At 34.9% G+C, this 24,430-nt stretch overlaps 1 protein-coding gene across 6 annotated transcripts in view; it reads right to left on the bottom strand.

The window, feature by feature from the left end:
* The window catches only part of DPH6 (diphthamine biosynthesis 6), a 214,742-nt gene that overhangs the window by 159,932 nt on the left and 30,380 nt on the right, over nt 1-24,430 (bottom strand). For all 6 annotated transcript variants that reach the window (XM_061998613.1, XM_061998617.1, XM_061998612.1 and 3 more), the window contains 2 exons: nt 6,693-6,766; nt 4,211-4,329 (listed from right to left, as the gene is read on the bottom strand). In XM_061998613.1, the coding sequence (XP_061854597.1) occupies nt 4,211-4,329; nt 6,693-6,766 (193 nt within the window). The remainder of the gene's footprint in view (nt 1-4,210; nt 4,330-6,692; nt 6,767-24,430) is intronic.

Raw genomic sequence — 24,430 nt, 5'->3', positions numbered from 1 at the left:
TCTTCCTTTCCTACATGTAGGGACACATTGATCCTGAGCTTGGAGGAGGTGGCACTTAAAGATCAACCAGTTCTCTTGGGCACTTCTAATCAGCTAGGATCCTATCCCATGAGATTCCTCCAAGAAGATCTTTGAAGAGGCCAAAGTCACCTCGCCTGAAATCCAGGGGCACAATCCTGCTTTGTGTCCTGCGTCTTCCACACAGGATCTTGAACTCTATCATTTCATGGTCACTGCAGTCAAGCTTGCCTCCAGCCTTCACATCCCCAGCCAGACTCTCTTTTTATTTGTCAGCACAAGGTTCAGCAGCACACTCCTCGCTGGTTCACCAATCACCTGTCACAGAAAGTTGCCATCAACAATCTGTAGGAACCTCCTGGACTGTGTGCGCTTGGCTGTGTGGCTATCCCAGCAAATATCAGGGAGGTTGAAGTCCCTCATGAGGTCCAGCGACTGAGATTGTGAGGCAGCTCTCAGTTGTTTGTAGAAGGCCTCATCCACTTCCTCCTCCTGATCAAGTGGCCTGTAGCAAACTCCTACAACTGCATACTACCCTGCCCTTTAATTTTCACCCATAAGCACTCAACCTGCCCCTCATCCCCACCCAGGCACAGCACAATGCACCCTAATTGCTCTCTCACATAGAGAGCAACTCCACCTCCTCGCCTTTTTGCCTGTCTTTCCTGAACAACACATAGCCCACCATGGCTGTGCTCCAGTCATGAGTCATTTGTCGATAGACAGAAGGCAATGACATCCCAAGGGCTAATTACTCCATTGTTGGAGGGAAAAAGCCTGGGTAAGCAACTAGAACCCACATCATCTCGATATCTCAATAGTCACTGTGATTTCAACTCTACCCAAGGGCATGTAGTCTAGAAGTACACATAGCAGCCAGACCTACAATATAAAGGATGTAGCCATGGCATAAGAGTCCCACTTCAAATGTAGGCTAAGAATCACAAGTAAATTAGCCTTCACACAAAGTTTCAGCTTTTCTTATTTTCCAGTAGTTGAACAAGTTATAATTTCTCTCATGTGGTCCAAAGAATAGCTAGAAATTAGAAGTATGGTTTAATCCAGAAAGTTTTTGATTTTCAACTTAGTATTTCTATTATCTGATCTCAGAATTAGAACATTTTTTCAAGTATTTAACTCAATAATTAATCATTAATTTACTATAATCAATCTGGGAAGAAGCTACAATCTATAAAGCAAATAATGCATCTTAATCTATAAAAGTTAGAAATCTGATCTTAGATTGTGATTCTGTCTGAAACATTGAACAAGCAATTTTCTCTCACACATTCTCAAGATAACAATCTACACTTATAAAATTTACTGAAGGTGAAAGTTACTCTAAAAACTTTAAAAAAACCTAGAGTCACTGAGGATTGCTTTTACTGCATGACATAAAACGTGAGAACTGAAGTTTGTAATATTTTTAAATGTACAATAGCACTTAAGATTTAATGGTAATTCTTAACAAGGTTAAGGTGTTGTTAACTATGTAAGTAAAACTAAATAAAACTCAATGCTTAATTTTTACTGAGAACCACACTGTCAGGAACCCAAAATGTCCTTTCAAATGTAACCTTTCTTCTCTCACTTTCACCTGAGTATTAGACATTTCAGTGGAAGTGGTTTGCTTTAGAATATGGAACAGGTAAGATCAATATATAAAAATACCAATATTAAAAGTTGAGTCTGTTATATGCATAGTCTGCAAGTTAATTAGCATTTTAATCCGTAAAATCTGTTCAGAGAGCAAGAATATAAAAAATGCATTTTATTGTTGTGTTACATTACACTGTCTCTGTTATATTACACAGGACTATACTACACTGTCTCACATGAGCAATGGATATTACTGGAATTTCAGACACACACATGTTAAAATCAATGAATAACTGCTTCTATTTTAGCTATTTCCATTGAAGAGGAATATATTTCAAATATAAAAGTATTAGGCATCATACAAGCATCTTTAGCAGCAAGAAAATGAGCCTAAAGATTAACATGCTTATTTGCTGCTAGATCATGGGATGTTTTTTCTCCCGTCATTAAAGCCTCAGAAATACACTCCAAAGGAAAGAAAACTGATGTACTTATAGATCAACAGAAGGCATGTGAAGAAGGCTTGCTAACAATACTTCTTTTCCATGTAAGTGAAAGTGATTGCTATCCCATCTGGAAAAGCACATTGCTCTGAAATAGAAAACTCTTGCCACTGGAAAAGTTTATGGTATTAATTTGTAATGGTGGATTTAGGGAAATGTAGTAAACTAATGCTCATTTTCTTGCATAATTATGTGTTTTCTACGCAAAATGACAGGCTTTTACCTTACTGGCATTGAGTTAATGGAAAACAGGACAAGGCAAGTGTACAAGTATGTCAGCTCCTATGAATGTCAAGGTCAGGTTACAGATTTGTTTCTTGCAGTAACATCTGTACAATGTACCATCTAATGCATTACCCTTCAAAGTCTTAAATCTGTTGTTTTAACTGTTTTCACTGCAGTTTTGATTATTAATCTAAGAGGCAAAAAGTTAAACTATATCTTATCTTCTTTGCCCCTTGATATGTTAAACAGCCTTCATACCTTAAGTCCACTTTAATAAGGCATGCAATTATTAAGAATTATTAAGAATTACAGAATAGCCCTAGAGCACACAAGCTCCATTAAATTTGCTTACATCTAATTACATCTGCCTGAAGCAGGTGAGAAATTAACTCCGGTAAGATCTTTCTTTTACCTGTAGCCAAAAAAATAAAAAGGAAAAAAACCCTCAGTGATTTCCTATCTAATGGCCTCAAGTTTTGCCAGTGGAGGTTTAGATTACATATCAGGAAAAAATTCCTTACTGAAAGTGTTCTCAAGTCTTAGAAGAGGCTGCCCAGCGAAGTGGGATGAGACACCATTTCTGGAGGTATTTAAAAGACATATAGATGTGGTACTTTGGGATATGGTGTAGTGGTGGATGTGGCAGTTGTGGGTTGGACTGATCAGTTTTGTTATGATTGTAGAATACAAAAGACAGGTTCATTGTGCTTCAGGCATAAGACAGAGGTCATCAGTGGTATCTACTTGTGGAATAGTTTTAACAATTATTTAAATCATATTTTCCTTAAAAAATACATCCGATGTGAAAAAGTCTGTTACTTATTCTTTGTGGACTTCTTTTTTCTTCACATCAGCATAAGTCTCCTTCCTTGGAGATCTTCAAGACCTGCCTGGACGTGTTCCTATGTGACCTGATCTAGGTGAGCCGGATTCTTCAGGGGGGTGGGACTAGATGATCTCTAAAGGTCCCTTCCAACCTCTATCATTCTATGATTCTTTGATAAGCAATAAAAATATTCTATTTTATGAAAAAATAACATAAAAGAAAAAAATATATTTTACATGGCCTGAAAAGCGTTGCTTTAGAATTTTTTTTTCCAATTCAAAAAAGTGGTTTGGAGTTGAAAACACAGCATTCAACTCCTAAGCATTTGTAACTGGCCTTCCAAAATTCATGAAAATTCTACTAAATTACATTCCTTGTTACCTGTGAATGAAGCAATGTGGTATTTCAATCTTTGCAATCACACTAGCAGCCCTAGCAGATTTTATAGAACAATACTGTGAGGTCATCATATTGATAATTAGTTAGAAATTATGCCAGCTAAAGAGGAACAAATCAAAGGAATAAGGATTTTTTTTTTTAAAGTCCTAGAATTCACTCAGTCTGAAGTGATTCTAATTCAGTTCTTGGTTAATATTTAAGGTGAAATTACTCCATTATAAAGCGTACTGTAAAGAAGACATATATTATGAATTCGACGTGAAAGTTGCGAGATTAACCAGCCATCAGACTTCTAATGAAAGATTATACAACATTACTTTTTAAACACCAGTGTCACTGATGGTCTTATATTATACCAGACATTCTTTGATAGAACATATCACAAATGTATAGTCAACCCAAAAAGAAAAGGTCCTTTGGTCACACTTTATGCTTAAGAACTCATTTGATACTATTACACATACAGGAAAATTAATTATTCAGATATCATGACTGCTACTCAGCCGTGTTTTTAAAATCTTCTTCATATAAGATTTTTTATGCTAAAATTGAGAACTAAATATCACTTTTTCTCTGTATGTTGTGGATTTGTCCACATCAAGTTTCAGTAGACAATATTGCACAGAATCTGAATACATACCAAAAGCTGCCACTTTTATGATAATGGCTTGAATGTTAGATGATATAATTTCTTTAAGCAGTATTTTCTGATTCCGATGCCAAAGGTAAGCTAAAGGCTGAAGATCAAGCCTTCTGCATCTTAAAAATAAACAAAAATTTGGATAAAGTCAAGCATCACGCTTTTACACAACATGATTCATACAAAATTAAACTAATTTATCTAATTTCTTATCTTCAAATAATTTTTCTTTTACAATTTCAATTTCAATACTTAACTGTCCCCAGATATTTTATTATAGACATTAACTCTAATACTAAAAAAAAAAAAAAGGAATAACCTTGTTCTGACTATAATTCATCTACATAAGATCTAATTATTGACGTAAACAGATTTGCACAGGAACATAAGTGAAGCCATGAGAAAATGTATTTCTAAACCTTTACAGATGTAAAGCAATTAATAACTTAATAACTTCTTAGCAGAGCTAAGGCAATAGTTACCACTGTGATAAATGGGGCAGACATCACCACTACAATATACTGAATTTGTTACACTCAACAAACCTGTGAATTGGATCAACACCCAAGGAAAGGAATGGTTCAGGAAAATGTATACAGCTTGTGATACAAAGTAACAACTTGTTAATGTAAATGTAATTATTTGTTTTGATACATATCACATTTAGACAGCATTTGATACACAGTATTTAATTGTTTACCAAATTAGAGAATCACTAATTCACATTATTGACAGGTAACCCTTCTGCAAATTGTCAAGTATCATCAGTTGTTGATAAACTGTCTAATGCCTAGTTCCCAAAACCCTAAAAACATTTAACTTTCAGACCAGCCCCGAGCACTCATAAATTACATTTATTTGGCAATTATCATTGTTTATCTAATATACAGGCTTTATCCCATATGTTAGATAGACCAACTAGTTCTAGTGTCAAGACTTTACAGTTAAATGAACGTTTAATATTGACACAGCATCCATATAATCTGACTGGTTTTGTTACTACTTTCAAATATTTTAACAAAGCAATGAATTGTGAAATTAACAGATATATTTAGCAATTCTAAATGTGAAGTAGTTTGTTTAAGTATCTAACTCTGGCTAATGAATTAGCTGGTTTATGTGAAACAAGTTTATTGCAAGGGGAGAATCCACAGATTAATGTAAAATTTTTTACCATTGAGCAACTTTGTAATCAATCATGTCTGTTTGAAACACTGTGATGTCCTTTCAATCTTTTGGCTGTGGTACAAGATCGGAAATCCACAATCAACAAAAGCAACATTATCAGATAGTCATTACAATGTTTCAAGCATCAGGAAAATAAAAAAGGAGCTATTTCTGACTGCAGTAAAGTATAAATAAAACATGCATGCCGTGTAACTTGCTGATATGAGTTGAGTTGGCACAGCATTAACTTCACCATAAAGGGATAAAATATTTTGCTTTATCATCAACAAACAACTAATGAATTCATGAAATTACAATTAATTTTAAAAACAAGGTGGTTTTGCATTTCATCAGACATATATGGCAAAAATTTTTTTCCAGACACAAATTGAATCTTGACCTATGTAACACTAGTAATTCCCATTCCATAATCCTTTTTTTAAACTGAGACTCTTAAGAGTACCACAGTCTATCAACACTTGCACTGTAGGCACACTTACACTGCAGTGTGCACTGTAGGCACAAATATGACTTGGACCAGTCAGCTTGAATAAAGATGGTAGGGACAAGTTAATGCAGCTGGCAAGATACTTCCAATTATCAGAAACAGGTGCTGTGAGTTAATCAACTGTGTGATCACATGGGAGGAAGCTGCATATAGGGAAGTAGCTAGCAAAGGAAGAGTGGCTTTGAGTCAACTTTGTTGGTTGTACTATGTTGCCTGTGTACGTCTCTGCATGTGCATTACCTAGCCTCTCTAAACATTTGAATGAATATAGCTTGCACCACTAGAACAGTGCACAGTAGAAGTTACCAATAAAAGTTCCTCATTAATGATAAAAGATTTTAGATTTTAAGGAAGTAAGGGAAGAGGTGCACATAAAGAATTTCATAGAATCATAGTTTCTTGTAATTCCTCATAACAAGTCACAGGATGTACCTCTACATTAAAACTTTGTTGAAAAACAAAGATACTTGACTACAACACTGTAGTCACTGGAACTGAGTGAGCTTTCTGTTGAAATTAAAGATTTGAATCTACTCAACTATTTTCATATAAAAACTTGGGAGTATTTTCAACAGATTTTTGACCTGAAGAAAAATAAAAAAATCCACTATACTCTTGAATGGATTTTTACTAACAAACACATGGTGCCAGGAAAAAAAAATGCTTATATTAACAAGCTGAATGATCTGGGTATTATAGAAAGTAAGAAAAAAAGCAACCATCTCTGCTCCAGAAATTAAGTTGTAAAACAAACAAGTAAAGCACTTTCCAGAATATGTATCTTAATAAAGATTAATATTTGCTTACACATCTTCAACTCGAACTCTCTGGTAGTCAGAAAGAATGGCTCCCACAGATACACCCTCTACTCCTTCTTTTTCCTGAGAAAAGATACAGAATATTAATGACAAAAGTATATGGTTGAATAAGCAACTGAGTTTCAGTACCTCTGCTACCAGAATCAATGAAGAATAAATGATTTTCCCTGTGGCCAGTATAATGAACTGATTGGACTGGAATCAAGATCTTCAAAAGAAGAGAGGAGCACTGTTGACGTACTGTGTGGTTATTCCTCTATCACAGTCATCTACTCAACTCAAGTACTGTTCTACAGAAGAAATGACCAGGAAAACTGGAAAGTACCAGATTTTACAGCTTATCTTAAAGTTTTCCTTACAACCTGAAAATTACTTCCATTAGCTATCCCACACACAAATAAATATTAACAATGTACATGATGATTAGTTAAACAGCTAGCATTTGTCACAATCATAGAATCACAGAATGGTAAGGTTGGAAGAGACCTTTAGAGATCACATAGTCCAACCCCCCTGCAGAAGCAGGTCCACCTAGATCTGTTGTAGGCACCTGGAAGATCTCGGGTTGTAACACAAGAGGTGGAGGGTATAGAAGTGGAGTGGAGTGAAAGGAGGTGCTTATGTTAGCAGATAAAAGCACATGGCACAAGCAATAAGCTTGCAATAAGTCTGCAATAAGTTTGGTGTCGTCAGTGAATTTGCTGAGTGTACACTCTATCCCCTCATCCAGGTCGCTGATGAAGATGTTGAAAAAGACTGGCCCCAGAACTCATTCCTGTGGAACTCCACTGGCCACAGGCCTCCAACTTGAGTCCCAATCAACATGATGAAGTTACTTTCTTTTCCTAAAATTTGCTCCAGCTAGGTTTTAGTTAAAGTCATCTTCCTCTTTTAACCATAGCTGATCATAGCTATACATCTCGACTAACTTTCTGGACCTGCTCAGTTAGACCGCAATCTTGTGAAGTCTGCAGCAAGATTTTTACCACAAAATTTTCAACTTACGTCTAGATATGAATTTCAAAATCAAATTGGTCTTTGCCTGCCATGGTATTGAATTTAAAATAATTTTCAGTTTATTACCAATAAAATTATGCAAAAGGTATTTTATTCATTACACTATAAGGAAAAAAAATCGTGCAAGGTAGCATAACAATTCAAATCACAGAACCACAGAATCTTAAGGGATGGAAGGGACCTCAAAAGATCATCTAGTCCAACCTCCCTGCCAGAGCAGGACCACCTAGACTAGGTCACACAGGAACTCGTCCAGCTGGGCTTTGCATGTCATTAGAGAAGGAGACTCCACAACACATATGGGCAGCCTGTTGCAGTGCTCTGTCACCCTCTCAGTGAAGAAATTCTTCCTTGTATTTTTTTTGAAATCTCTTATGTTCCAGCTTGTACTCGTTGTCCCTTGTCCTATCATTGGATATCACTGAGAACAGCCTGGCTCCATCCTTCTGACACCCATTTTTTACATATTTGTAAACATTTATGAGGTCACTTCTCAGTCTCCTCTGAGCTGAAGAGCCCCAGCTATCTCAGCCTTTCATCATAAGGCAGATGCTGAACTCCGTTTATTATCTTTGTGGCCCTGCGCTGAACTCTCTCCAGCAGCTGCCTGTCCTTCTTGAACGGAGGGCCCCAGAACTGGACACAAAATTCCAATTGCAGCCTCATGAGGGCACAACAGAGGGGAAGGAGAACCTCTCTCAGCCTACTGCCCACATCCCTTTTAATCAACTGCAGGGTGCCATTGGCCTTCTTAGCCATGAGGGCACATTGCTGGGTCATGGTCATCCTGCTGTCTACCAGGATATCCAGGTCCCTTTCTCCTATACTACTCTCTAACAATTTATTCCCCAAACTGTCAAATGATATAGTACATCTAATGCATGAAGAACTGAGATGTATGTCATGTTTCTGCAGCTACTCATAAACATGGCAGCTACTACTGGCATTACAGCTATACTAGAAATCTGTTTAAACAGTATTTATTACTCCATGGGACACATTAGGTTCAATGATCACAATAAAAACAAACAAAATCTGGGAAAAAGGCAAACGAAAGAATTATTCAGATCTTCTATTTATTGAGATTACCAGATTTTTTTTTACTTTCATTAAATTTACAGCAGTGAATACCTTAGAGTTACATTCTACTAAACAGAGCTGACTCTAATCTGATCTTTACTTACACAAATCAGTTTCTTCTTATGAAGAACCATGTGCAAGAGAAAGTCACTAACTGACAGAATACTTGCCACAAAACTCTCTACAGTTTTTAAGGCTTTATACACATACAGTAACAGTACAGTAGACCTTTCTGGCTGAATCCATCACAATATGATGATATCAAGATATGCTCAACAGTAGGACTGTGAACATTCCTTTTGATTTAAGTAATATTTGCTATTAAGTTTGGTGTGCTCCAGTTTAAAGGACTTTGACAGGTAAAAAAAACTTTTTTAGTGACACAATAAATAATTTTAACTATATAAAGCATGGTCCTTAACTGTTAATTGTCCAGAAAATAATTGTTAATTTTCTTACAATCCTTACTTAATGGTGATGCAAAGAAAAAGCACTCTTTTCTGATCCATACAAACGTCAACTCTCAGACTGCCATCATGGCTGCAATTAATACAACACCATAAGAATAACAGGAGTCAAAGAAGTCAAATCACATACCTTTAATATTACAGTACTGTTCTCATAGCAGGTCCATACACAAGTTTAGCCATAAAAATGCATTAATGATTCTAATAGTGAAGTATTTCAGAAAGACCTGAGAGAAAATAAACCTATTGGACATACTATTCATGCAAAAATGTAGAGAGGATATGTTCAAGAAATCATTTTAAAATTCTTTTAAAAGGACTCTTCCCTGTTACAAATTCAATGACTGACACATTGCTCAACTTTTGGAAACATGGCAATGCAAATAATGCCTGCAGTGGCCTTGGATTTCCTATCTTAAGAGTTCTGAATTTTACCCTTTGTCAAACAAGTCACTACAACAGAATTAAACCGAGATCTTATAGTCTCAAAGGTAATAAAGAGAGGTGATGATACTTTGATATTAATTATTTTTAAAGACTTGGCATCAAATATATAAATTTTTAAATACTATTTCGACACACGTGCTTCTAAGCTTTTATTTAGTATCAGCAGCAGCAATAATTTTTAAAAGCAGAAGAGTTTGGAGCTCACCAATTAAACACAGATCCCCACTACTGTCAATACCTAAAAGTATTGTTTTATTTCTATGCTTCTGTCTATTGTATACAGTATCATTACACTGTGAGGGAAAACGAATGCAATACAATTCTAAGTTATTCTGAATTTCTATTCTTACTATAACTTTGAACAGTTAAGTTTACAAACTTGTCCAACATAAGATGGTATTGCCACCAATTTTTACCTACAATAGGAGACAGATTCTTTTATCATAGAATCATAGGATGGTTTGAGTTGGAATATCTAGTTGAGATCACCTAGTCCAAACCCCTCACCCTGGACAGAGATCCTTTCACATGTATCTGGTTGCTCAAAGTGCCATTCAATCTGGCCTTGAAAACTTGCAATGATGGGGCATCAAAAACTTCTCTGGGCAACACACATACACTTTCTCTTTCCTCAACAAACAAATAATATGTTTACTGTTACCACCATAATATTAATTGAAGTGCCTTGCAAATCTTGTTAACACAACAGTTTTCACTATATTTACTCTTCTTTCTCGAAGAATGGGAAAGAAATAGTTGCATCACAGATCTAAAAATACAGTAATTACCACAAACTTCAAAATAAAAGGTATGACCCTCACAACGAAAAAATATGCTGTAAAATGAATACCTGTAGGGCTTCCTTTCATGATTTCCCAAATACACAGATTCATGGAATCTCATGTTCATCCATGGCAACTAACTTGCCCAATACATTTTTTAAACAAGCCCACAGAGTAATAAACATGTTTGTTTTTTTTAAAAAAATTAATTCTGGTTTTTAAGTTCTCACAAAATATATACATCAACAAAGATACACAGTAGGGAAACTCTTAAATTAAAAAGAAAAGTACTTGGAAATAGAGACTTAAATGTCCAGTTCTTATACAAATGCAATATTATTTCTACAATAAAAAGAACTGCTTTGCACATCTATTTGTTTGGAAGTTTAAAAATTCTATTCTTGAACTGTAGGAACTTTCAAAATCATTCTATGATAAAGGAATTTTAAAAAGCCATTACAATCTTTAAGGTCATAGAACATCCATTGAACAATTGTTGGAATAGTCCAAGCTTCTCATTTAATTATAAGTAGATTGCTCATAGATTTTGTTTTCGGGTTTGTTTGGGTTTTCTTTTCAATTTGACATACCTGTAACACATTTAGAGGGTAGATATGCTTATGTATGAATGCAAATATAGAGATAGAAACATGGACATTTAAATATGTATCTGCACACATGTATACATGCACATATGTATACAACACATTGTCCAGTTAGTAACAAAATAAGGCTGTCACTGGCTGCTTGCTTACAAGCTACACAAGATCTGATTTAAATAATCATATACAAGATGGTTTGCACTTATTCTAGTTTATTTTCTTAGAAAACATGTAAGTTCTAATAATCTTCTGAAATAGCAGTACCTTGTGTCTTTTTTCAGTTCTGGTTAGCATTCATGTGTAAAGACTTTTGACAGGGAGCTATTCACTATCATCACTTTTCATTTAGCTCTTCTGATGGTAAAGAGCAAATATAAACTTCCATCATCATTCAGACAGCTTCCACAAGGGGAAACATCAGTACACTTAATATATGCTTTGAAATAGGAGAACTAGTTAATATACTTACATACCATGAAATGAAATAAATTCAATTCTCTATTCTGTACCACTAAAGAAATCAAGCTGGAGTGGCACAACTTCAAGAAATAAGATTTGAAGGGAAGAAGGATGGACTATGAGGTGAAACAGAAAAAATCAATGGTTTAACAACCTTCATAAATTCCTCAACTGGACATTTTTACATAAAGCCTTGCCTCACAGTGCATTCAGTTTAGCACTTGAAGCATGCAAAAATTAACAAGTGAAAACCAGTTCTTCGTGTTTGGTATTGAAGGAGTTATTGGAGATTCTGCAAACAGACAGGATTTTGTTTCATTCAGAGCTGATTGTGGTTAGCACAGAATCAATCCCAGACTCAATGGAGTGAGATTTAGAGTACTACATATCACCTTTTAATGTGGAATCTGAGCAGGTTTTGTACCATAAAAAGCATGTTGTAAAACTGCAATCTCAGCATGGATAGAGCAGGCTGACATTTGCAGGCTAACTATCAGGGATCTGCACCAGACTTGAAAATCAAGGATGCAAACTTGGGAAAATTCTGAATGACAGATGTTAAGTCCTGTATCATATAAAAAGTAACAAAGAACAGAAAAATGTACAAGAAAAGTTAATACAGAAGGATGGATTTATCTTGGGTTGGTTGTTTGGGGGTTTCTTGTTATTACTGAAAAAAATAGTACTGTTAATTCAAGGGAGTATTTAAACTATGCAGAACTTTACCAATACCTAGGGCAATCGGTTAGTCTAAATTAAAAGAAAATTGCTTATCTGAAACATCTGGATAATAAAGAAAACACTTAGCAAAGTATACTCTGTCATACAGTTTTACATTCCAAGGCATGCAATGTAAACACAAAACCAAATGCTAAAAATAGATGTATACAGATGCTAACAACTTTTTATTTTCTGTATGACTTTTTAAAACTTATTTTTTACCGTTGAAACTACGAAAATAACACATGTTAAAAGGCAGATATAAAAATCAACTTTTAAAAGCATCTAAATAGCACAACTTTTTTAGGAACAGTGTACAGGTTTTATATGTACATACGATAAATATTAGGTATGTTCTAACTGTAGGTGAATTCAGGTCATTATTACATGTCTTATTATAACCATTAATTTATTTATCTTCATTTAATTTATGCATCTTCATAACATTAATGATCATTGTGAAAAATTGTCTTAGAACAACAAATAGATCTTTGCAACTGTAATTGTACTAAAATTTACAGTTTATGTTTAATGCTTCATAGTTTCAATGTTTTATACAATTTTAAAGAGTTTGATGAATAACACAATTCAAAATTGCTGCTCTTCATATATTATTAATTACTTTTATCTATATTTTGTATGAGAAAATAGTATATATATAAAAAATTCTTTTTGAAAGCTCCAAAACATCCATGTCATTGAGTATGTTTATTGTTATGTGGTTGTTAAAGAGGCCCTGTAATACTCATGTACAATACAGACATACTGGTTCACACCTGAACTAAAATATAAGCAGAAATGTAAAAGTAATTTATGCTAGCACACTGTGATTTCAATTTTGCCTTTTTTTTTTTTTTTCCCAAGGCCTGAAATTCAATTAAGGATAGTGACAGTAATTTGAGGAAATGTCTATATATGCATAGTAGCATACAGTACTGGTAGAAGTATTCTACTAGTAAGTAAAATATTCATTGTAGTAGTATTAGTATAGAAGTTTTCTTTAACATTTTAATTTACTGTTAAGGGTCACCTGACCCTCATAGAGTTCAGCAAAAAAAAATTAGTGCTAATGTTTTCAGTGTAATTAGTATTTTACACGTACTGTATTTGTTAATGAGAAATGTTATATTAATGAATATAAAAGTTATCTGTAAATTACCTCAGAGTTATTATCAATTTCCCAAGTTACTGCTCCTTAAGATAACCCTCCCCCTATGGTCCTTCTGTTAATTTTTCTTTGCCTGATAAACATGATGATTAAACAGCACACAGTGCAAATCTTTGATACTTTTAAAATGAAACCCATGCCCAGCCTAAGGGCTCTGTCTGATTTCAACTAAGTGTGGCAGTTAATCAGATAAAAAATTATCAGCAACTCAAAGAAATAGCAGCCTTAGGCTTCATCAGTGCCAGAGAAAGCTGAACAAAATAAGACATACAGACGATATCACATTATGAGTAAAGGTTACCACTAAGCTTATCATTTGCAATACCTTATTAACCACCTTAATAACATATATCTTAAATGAAATATTCCACAGAGCAGCCAAAATTATATAAAAGACAGAAAAAGTGCTAGACCTGTGCCTATTTAGATGCCTGTTCACGTGTATTGCAAGAAAATTTGAAGACTCCCATTCAGAAAAACACAGAATATCCCTAAAAATTTAGTTTACAACAGATATATACAAGAAACTAAAGTTTAAATAGCTGAAAAATGGTTAAACTAGGCTTCATTTTTTAACATTTGCTTTGTCAAAATAGAATTCATTTTATGACCAATAAAATAGATTCTCTCTAAATGACACTGCCTTTCCAGTAACTATCCTCTTTGAAGCCTGCAAGACTAACACAAAAATGTTTACACACACTTAAATTAAAGTTTAAGGTCATTTGTGTCTAAATAATGATTATCGGTCATTAGCAAAACTTCAAATTAAAATACAACATATTTGTAGGTGTGTGATTGACAATATGTATATTAGCAACAGGACTTTAAGGCTCCTGCAGTTCTTTCAGTGAAAAATTCTTAAATACTAGTTTTGCCTTATAATTTGTGAAGCATTCTGAGGTTACAGAATATATAGATTTCAGAGTATGTGATTTTTCTAAGCTTTGCTATGTCTGTCAGAGGCAGCTGTGAGTAATCAAAGACAGTGTAGAAATATCCTAGAGACATAGGGATATAATAACTTCAAGTTCTAAAAGCCATTGTGTGGTAAGGTTCTGCAGACTAGCTATGAACCACATAAGCTTGTGGATCACTAAACACCATGACAGAATCTTAAGGGTTGAAAGGGACCTTGAAAGATCATCTAGTCCAACCCTCCTGCCAGAGCTGGAATCTCCTTGAGTAGGTCACACTGGAACTCGTCCACATGGCTTTTGAATGTCTCCAGAGGAGACTCCACAATCCGTCTGAGCAGTCTGTTCAAGTGCTCCATCACCCCCACAGTGAAGAAATTTCTCCTTGTATTTCTTTGGAACCTGTAGGCACAAATATGACTTGGACCAGTCAGCTTGAATAAAGATGGTAGGGACAAGTTAATGCAGCTGGCAAGCTACTTCCAATTATCAGAAACAGGTGCTGTGAGTAAATCAATTGGGCCCTGAGTGATCGCATGGGCGGAAGCAGCTAGCAAAGGAAGGGTGGCTTTGAGTCAACTTTGCTGGTTATACTGCATTGCCCGTGTATGTCTCTGCATGTGTATTACCTAGATTCTCTACATCTTTGCATGAATATAGCTTGCACAGCTACAACATTTGGTGACTGTGACGTGATCAGCCGAATTTGTTGGATTAAGAACCCTCAGCAGAAAATTGCCTGGATTCCTGTCTGAAAAGGCAAGTGAGCTGACTAAACCAGGATAATGGGAAAAATGATAAGCAAAGAGGAAAACCCTATTGACACCCTTCAGCATATCCTTGCTGAAAAAGGATTCAACTACAAAAGAGAGATTTTGTTAAGACTTGTAAGATGGGGACAGGCCATCTACAGGCCTAAGTGTTTTTACCGATGTGAGTAAGATACAAGCTAAGGCAGGAGTGGTTTGGTGGGAGAATGGACAATGGCAAAACCTAACTGTTCACTCCCCAGGCAGCTCAGTTCAACTGCTGGAGTTAATGGCTGTAGTTACAACTTTTGAGAAATGGCCAGATGTCCCATTAAACATCATCTCTGATTCCCTATATGTGGTCGATGCCATCACTCGATTAGAGAGAGCGTTGTTGAAAGAAATCTCTAATCAGAATCTGTATAATTTATTTGTAAGGCTCTGGCATCAGATAAATGAACATCAAACTGTCTATTATATTGGACATATTCAAAGCCATTTGGGCTTAAAAGATGGCCTATCAGTTGGCAATGAAATTGTTGACAAGATAGTAGCAGCTCCTTTATTGATACCCATGGCACCAATAATTGACAAATTTTCTCAAGCCTGAAGATCACACAACTTTTTTCACCAAGGTGTAAAAACGCTGGCAAAGCAGTTTGACCTGACCATATTGGACGTACAGGGTATTGTTTCCACATGTCCTGCATGCCAGAATCAAATCGGCCTAGGAGAAGGAGTCAATCCCAGGAGTTTGCCACCATTAGGAATATGGCAATCAGATATCACTATCTATGCTCCCTTCGGACGACTTAAACATATACATGTCACTATTGATACCTATTTGGCCATGGTTTGAGCCACAGCCTTAACGAGTGATAGTGCTCAAGATGTTGTAAGACATTGGAGGAGTTGTTTTGCAGTCCTTGTTGTTCCACAAGAGATAAAAATGGATAATGGTTTGGGATATATAGTCAGTAGAACACATAAGCATAAGTTTCTGAACTTACAGGGTGTCAAATATACTGCTGGAATTCCAGGAAATTCTACCGGTCAAACCATTATCAAACGTACACATCAAACTTTAAAAGGACTGCTAGAAAAACAAAAAATGGGGAAAGAGGGAGTGAGCCCTCAAGATAGACTTACAAAAGCCCTTTATACAATGAATCATCTAAGAATTGGGGCAAATCGGAATGAACCATTGGCATTAAGACATTTTGCCCAAATGAGTCGGGATTTGGATTTTACTGATAAACCTAAAGTTTGGTATAAGAATCCCACTACTGGAGAGTGGCAAGGACCTGCATATCTGTTAACATGGGCAAGAGGCTATGCTTGTGTCATTACAGATCAAGGTCCCTGGTGGATTCTGGCAAAGTGGATCAAGCCGTATCAACTGAAAGGACTTAATGACTGTAAGACCAATGGAAAAAACAATCTCGAGGAAGGAACCAAGTGATCCACCTTCAATCCATCACCCTATTAAAATGTAAACCCTTCAACTGTGGCACTATGTATGCTGCTGTAAATTCCTCCAGCAATCTGTATCTCATTAAAAGAATTGAAGAACTTAACATGATGGCCAATGGAAACTTGAAAGCAAAAATGGTGTGTTTTCTACAGATGAAGAGATATTTCCAACTTACAGATAATGCTCACAGATAAGTATGCTAAAGATGTTGAAGAAAAGTCTGAAACTATATTCAGGAAACAGAAACATCAGTGGAAGTGCAGAGAACTCATCCCTTCTCGCCAGTATGTGTCCCTCCTAGCAACATATATCAGATTATTTTGAATTTACGGATTTTTGTATTATATTGTTCAGTGATGTAGCTGTTATTGACCTTTTGTTCTTAAACTCGTGGCCGTGGGTAAAAATATTTGTTTTCTTCATGTACCTTTAATTTTTAAACGTGTTGCTGAAGGCTGGCTGGTCCAAAAAGAAAAAGGGGGGAATTGTAGGCACAATTGTGACTTGGACCAGACAGCTTGAATAAAGATGATAGGGACAAGTTAATGCAGCTGGCAAGCTACTTCCAATTATCAGAAACAGGTGGTGTGAGTTAATCAACTGGGCCCTGAGTGATCACATGGACGGAAGCAGCATATAAGGAAGTAGCTAGCAAAGGAAGAGTAGCTTTGAGTCAACTTTGTTGGTTGTACTACTTTGCCCGTGTACGTCTCTGTAGGTGCATTACCTAGCCTCTCTAAACCTTTGAATTAATATAGCTTGCACCACTACAACAGGAACTTATGTTCCAGCTTGTACCCATTTCCCCTTGTCCTATCATTAGACATCAGTGAGAACAGCCTGGCTCCATCCTCCTGACACCCACCCTTTACGTATTTGTAAACACTAATTTGTTTAATTGTCGGCTGAGGTCAACCCTCAGTCTCCTCCAAGCTTAAGAGCCTCAGGTTCCCTCAGTCTTTCATCATAAGGGAGATGTTCCACTCCCTTCATCATCTTTGCAGCCCTGTGCTGAACTCTCTCCAGCAGCTGCCTGTCCTTCTTGAACTGAGGAGCCTGCCCTCTGGGACTTTTCTTCCCTGCACTTAGAGACCTCAAATTTTATCTCATGCGTTCATTCCTTAGGAAGTAGTTCCAAAAATCAGTGGAAATTAATTTAATGTTAAATCACATGAAATTCCTGTGTGAATACCCTAATTAAGAGTTTCAGTAGTCTGCAGCAGGCTTAGCTGAATGCACTTGAGAAGTGTATTACTTTTGAATATATAGAATGTATACAAGGAGATAATACTATGTAACTAATCCACTTTAACAGCTAATTAGATTAACTTTTATAAATGCTCTGCATAGGGCATAACAGACATATCATCACATTTAAACATGAGTGATGGCCCATGTTCCAGAATTCTACAAATGCAATTATTGAAATACTGCATACACACACACACAAAATCCATCAATTCAGTGTAGGGGGATATTCATTTGCCATCAGTCACAACTTTCAGTATGTAGTAACAACTTAATTATAACCACATTGAATTGGTATATGGTTCTCTTGCTACCTGGAAACACCAAAGCTCAGGGACATGGTGCAGGGGTACATTTGTATGCACATGAGCATGTGCACACACCAGCGCAAATGAAAAAGGAGAAAGAGTGAGAGTCAGAAATACCACTTTCAAAGTCTAATATGAAACAGAAGTATATTGAAATGCTGCATTTCAAAAGGCTAGAATTAAATTACAAACAACAGAAATGGAAAACCAGGAAAAACTTCCACTATAGCCATACACCAAATCATAAACACAGGTTTTCCTGATATACTACTTCTACATTTAGCTGCATTTACAAAGTTAACAACTAGTCTTAGAAAGTACAAATAATTCATTAATGAATTATTTTATGTTATCTCTTATATTAACTATTTTCATAGAATACAAACAAGTTTTCACAAGAGTTTTTGTCTAAATGATTTAATTCAGACTAATTTTTTCCAGTAAAAAAAAAAATGGTAAAAACAATGCATTTAGTAAAATTAGAGACAGACAAACATCTCTCTATCTATACTGTAAATAGATATAGATTCGACATATCTATAAAAAAACATGCAGTATCAAAATTGATAGACTTATGCACTGTTGCAAAGGTTACATAAGGACCTTTCTACAGAACTGTAAGTTTTTGTTTCCTTTATACAAGTGAGTGCACGAGGCCTACGTGCCATCAACAGAAGCTACGAAGTCTTTGACATAGAGACAACAATCTGCAGCTGAACAACAACAAATTTATAAATTGCATTTTGTGTAGGGATTTGGTTTCATATAAATGTACCTCTGCTGAGTCATATCACCTGATAGTATGAACATGATTTATATAATTAAAGTATGATATGCAGATCCAATATATTTGCAGTCATTCCTGCATTGTGACCAAACTGTTGATGGAAAAATTATAGAAACCGCTGTTGCTTTCGCTTTCTTCATAGCATCTTTTAGTTCAAAACTGTATCTTCTCTCAAAGTGTCAAAGTCTCAATTCTTAATATAAAGCATTACATTGAAGATTATTGTAGTGGCATGAGTTATTGGAACACAGTTGTCCAATAGCAAATGTATAAGAAGAAAGGCATGCTTGAGGATGTAAGATTTACTTTACCTTATTTGCTACTACTTTAATGGGAAACTGTAGGCCACTTTGGAAAAACAACTGTCAACTGGCAGGAACTGTACAATTTTCTCCTGATAATATTCTAGGAGAATGTGCTTATACACAAAATACAATATTCAAAGTGAAAGATAATTTTTTCTAAAGGTTATTTGACAAATTTCACCTTTCTTGCCACTTAAAGATACTTGAGGAACCTAAGCCAAGCCTATATTTACTTCCATTCGCATAGTGCAATTGAAAAGGGAGCTCAGGCCTTATTGTGATATGAGGAGTACAACTTCACTGACTTAAGTAAGATTATTCTTCACCCGCAGGCACGCAAGAGAGTTAAAGGTAATATTTATATTACTCTGATCAATTGCTGTCACTATGAAATCACCCCATTCTATAATTGTGCAAGCATTTAATCTTTTCTACATGAAAAAATGTGACCCATTCTGCTACATATGCACATCTGTTTGTGAATTATATAACTCTGGTACAATTTCTTCAGATTTCAAATATACATTTTCAAATTACTACATCATTAAATTGATACTGCTCCTGCAAGCAGATCAACTTGGAATGGATTATAAAGTACCATATACAAAATCTCATACAAGACTTCTAATAAATTTCATTTTTTTTCCAGTGATAGCTTAGATTAACTCTCAGAAATATTTTCATTATCTGCACTGTCAACAGCTCTTCTGATTTTATCATCACTCTTCCTTGCATAAAATCAGGACACAGGACCTTCTAAAATATTAAGCTGGAGGAAAACAGTCTATTTGGAACACAAGTCTAAAAGAAAGGCCCCTGTCTTTTTGGATGAACTTGAAGCAGAAACCTAGTGAACTGTCCTCTAATCTGCAACAGACTGTCCTCTAATCTGCAACAGAATCTTTCTTACTTCTCCAATAGTAAACAAGGTTTGGAAGTTCTTTAAAGCTTTTAGGAATCTCAACAATGCAACACCAGAAGTTTGTTCTATTACATCAAGTTGATATGTCTAAGTTCTTTATATTTTTTATCTAAATATCACTGATACTCAAAATCATGATGTCCAAATATTGAGAAAATACCAATGAAGAAAAAATAAATGCACACTTGCAATTGTCAAATTATTCTATAGCCTATACAAACAAAGTAATCTTGATAAAATATTCCTTTAAAATCAAACTCATGACTTTTTACAATGGTATATATTTTCTGCTAATGTTTAATACAATGATCTTCAGATTTAAACATTTACGCAGTCCTTTCTGCCCAATAATTACTATTCCAAAACTCCAGTGTCTGCACTGCACTTCTCACAGTAAGAACTCATTGAGGACTTAAAAACTTTGAGCAAAATAAAGAGAATTCCACACAGACTTTGTGAAAACAATGTTATGTTATTTTATTCTCTTGGTTGATGAAAATATTGCAACTTTCAACAAAGCTTTTCTCAGACTGCAGTAAAGTACAAAACGCCACGCTATGATTTTCAGGTTTGATTCTCCTAGAAAGTGCCTTTGTTTGGGTTATTTTTCATCATCAGTGTGTTTGAAAAAAAGACAAAATCACCTAGCATTACAAAAACGATAGTAATGATTCAAGTCTTAAAATTAACATTCCAAAACAATACACTCTCTGACAAGCTTTAGAAAGTTTACATGAAGAATTAAATCGTCCCCTTCATTGGACTACGTAGCAGCAAGAACCAAAGGTTCTTCCCATTTTCTTATCACAATAGAAACAAGTACTATTCTATATAGTCGCAGTTCCAAATTTATATGTTGAATGAACTAATTTCAGATATTTGAGCTACTGCAGCCAAAGTCACAAATCTTTTAAAGTTGTCTACCTGTACCTTTGTTTACATACAGTAACTTGGCAGAACAATAGCTTAACAATACATTCTTAAGGATACCATTCTTCCATTTACACTTAAACTATTTCTACATTAAACATTTATAGCTTCATAATTAAAATCAATTAAAAAATAAGTTTTTACTATAAGGAACCAAAAATACACTCTGAACAAGTAGTGCAATATTTACCCTTAGTAAAAGTATGTGTAGGCATTTAGTTCTTCAGGGATCATGTAGTATCTACTTACAGCTCTGATAAGACTAAATCTCTTGTCTGAGTTCACTGTTTGTTTTCACATGCTTTGATGCCCTTCCAAAGTATTTGTCATTTAATTACAAGGGAGAATTCCTTACCTTTCTAAATAAGGGAGGATAACCTTATTTTCATATAGCATTGTAGCACAGATAGCACAACTATGGTACAGACAGAAATCCAAATTGCATTCACAGCTGCATCAATCCCAGCAAAAGTCCTCCAACCCAATTAAAAAAATCTCCAGAGCTGACAGGTATCCGTTGTAACCATCTCAAAATCATTCAAATTTAGACATATAATTTAAAAAAAAAAAATTTAAAAATCTAAAGCATGCACAAAAATCACTTGGCAGATATACTGAGTACTACTCAGCACCTCTGTAAGTACCTCAGCACCTCAGCACTCTCTTTCAGGCAAGACGCACACAAGACATAAACACAAAAAATCATCAGTTTCAATGAAAAAAAGCATAGTAATAGCAGATATATGAATAAACTTAGTATCCAAATTATATCATGATTTCTTTCTTTTGGCACTTTAACAACAATAACAAAAAAAGAGAGTCGGAATGGCCCATATTAGGAACCATCCAAACTAAGCCTGATAACAAACCTGGTCATCTGGTTGAACAGTGACTACACTTTAAATTATGTTTTCAACATTCTCCAAAAAGTTGTTTTGTCATGAATTTATTTGAACTGTTAATGCCTGCAAGAATCTGACTCTAAGTTAACATTACTGATTTTGCTGTCTCAGAAGACAGCATAGATTTAAGTTTTCATTCATTTTCCCTTTTTGTTTTGTAAAATATAGAACATGTAATATTTCACAGTTGGTAATGTTTCTGCAACATGGCAGCAGCTCACTTATTCCAAGCCTTGTCTTCTCCTATAATAGTTTATGTGATCCATAAAATAAGTCACTCATTTTGATTACAAGACATGGGGCTATTTCCCACTGACAGATTCTCATTTCCTTTCCAGAACACTGCCTTTTAATTTCTAAATCACTTGTGCATCATTGTAACTAACAAATATTCTGCCTGGATGTTCCAGATCAAAGCAATCTGTTGTTTTTCTAATAAAATAGAAGTAAAACAAGCAGTCTGAAAAATCCTAAACATAGCAAAGAAGCACTGATTTGGGCCTGTACACAAGATAGAGCTTGGACAACCGAAGAATGCAATCATTTTACTAAAAATGTGTAAATGTAATTCAGAAAGTGCAAACGGATTGAACCACAGAACAATTTGATCCAGCCTAATTTTTTTTCTGAAGCCTTGGACCAGGGAATGTTCCAATTTCCTGTCACACCTGTAGGCTATGTAGAAAAGTACAAGAGTTAGAATGCAAGACTCTGGAACACAACATGCTGGCCATCAAATCATACTTCTGTAGGTAACTAGCAGCAGCAATGAAAAAGGTACATTATTTAATCAAGATTTCAAGAGAAAAACAACCAAACAAAAAACCCAAATCCCAAGGATTCTACCTAAGCTTCTCTTGCTTCTCCTGATTTTTTTAAGAGAATCAAAATTATCAATGACAGAAGTCACTTAGCACTAAAGGATATCTGACACAAAAAATGGGTCCACGTTTTTGCTCTAGTCTGTCTAGAAAACTAAGTCAATTCACAGATTATAAATGTTAAGCTATATTGTAGTTGTCTATCAAAGGAAACAATGAAATATCACATAGGATAGTATCAGATTGCAGTAAAATGTTTCTGTTATTTTTTTGATACAGGTATGACTGTTGCATTCCATGCAATTTAGAACAAAAAATTAAATCTCTGGCAAGTGTTAGATGTGAAAAATAAATGGACCGTTTCCTAAGGCAAAATTCTGATGTGTAATTCAAAGTTACTACACACTTCTGTCCATTCATTAACAATTAATTTTCCAGTTGTGGAACATTTTGACATGAATACATAGACTCTGGCCCAAGAAAAAAGAAAGTGCAGATGGCATCCTACTAGAAAGCCATATAAAGATTCTATATTTCTCAGGTACTTCTAAACAGAATGATATAAGGTGCTGTTTGTATTTCACACTGATTTTTTTTGAGTTACAACCAACCAACTAACCAACCAAAAAACCCAAAACCCTGACCAGATTCAATAGCTAAGAAGTAACTTTATATCTCCCTGAAATAATAATAAATATAGTACTAATGCTGTGCTACAGGATTTGTTGTCATTGATGGAAAACTAATGATAATTTCATTGCAGTTTTTTTATATAGCTGTAAAAAATGTGTTTATTAAAAAAATATCTTAAAAGCACTAGAATTCTGTAATGTACTGGAATGACAAAAAGCAGTAGCTGTTTATGGGTGACTTATCTTTCCTTTACCACAACAACAATATTTTATTGAAAAATATTGATGTCTTATTTTGCAAGATATGGACAGTAATGAAGTGTAGTATAGTTTGAAAAAAACCTCCACTTTATTTTTTTACATGTTCAAAATCACAATAACAGAAATACATTTTTATTATATGCCTTTAAAATCATTTATAAAAAATAGAATAAATAATGCAGTTTCACTAGTAATAGTTTCAATTTAGTAATAGAAATACATAACATATGGATGTAAACCTTCATTTATGAAAACCAGTATCAGAGCAATGTACGTCACAGAAGCTGTGCAGCTGGTCAATGCAACAACTTAAAGTCTTAAAGCAGTAATTTACAAAGGACAGTCACCCATTGGAGGCCTTTTGAAATCCTGGGGAACTTGCTGAAGGAAGCCTGCTATGTTAAAAACACCCCACAAGAACCACATACGTAACATGATCAGATCTAAGCGTATAAAGTTATACATGTATTTTATGATTGTCAGGATGTGGCAGTTTCAATGGCTTAAATTTTCTTTCCACAACAGCTAATCCATACTAGAAGAGATAAAATCTGCCTTTAAATAAAATTGTTGAACACGAAACCTACCATTAATACATTTCAAAATACGAACTAGGTGATGTTAAAACTACATGCTCATATATCATACAACAGAATAAATAATAACATGTTCAATCTGGGAATACATTCCAAGATCTTCTCTTTTATATTACATTCTAGAATTAAACAT

Source organism: Colius striatus, chromosome 6 (genome assembly GCF_028858725.1).
Source record: "Colius striatus isolate bColStr4 chromosome 6, bColStr4.1.hap1, whole genome shotgun sequence".
Lineage (NCBI taxonomy): Eukaryota > Metazoa > Chordata > Aves > Coliiformes > Coliidae > Colius > Colius striatus.
The sequence above is the reverse complement of the archived record's forward strand: the minus strand, read 5'-3'. Positions and strand labels throughout refer to the sequence as shown.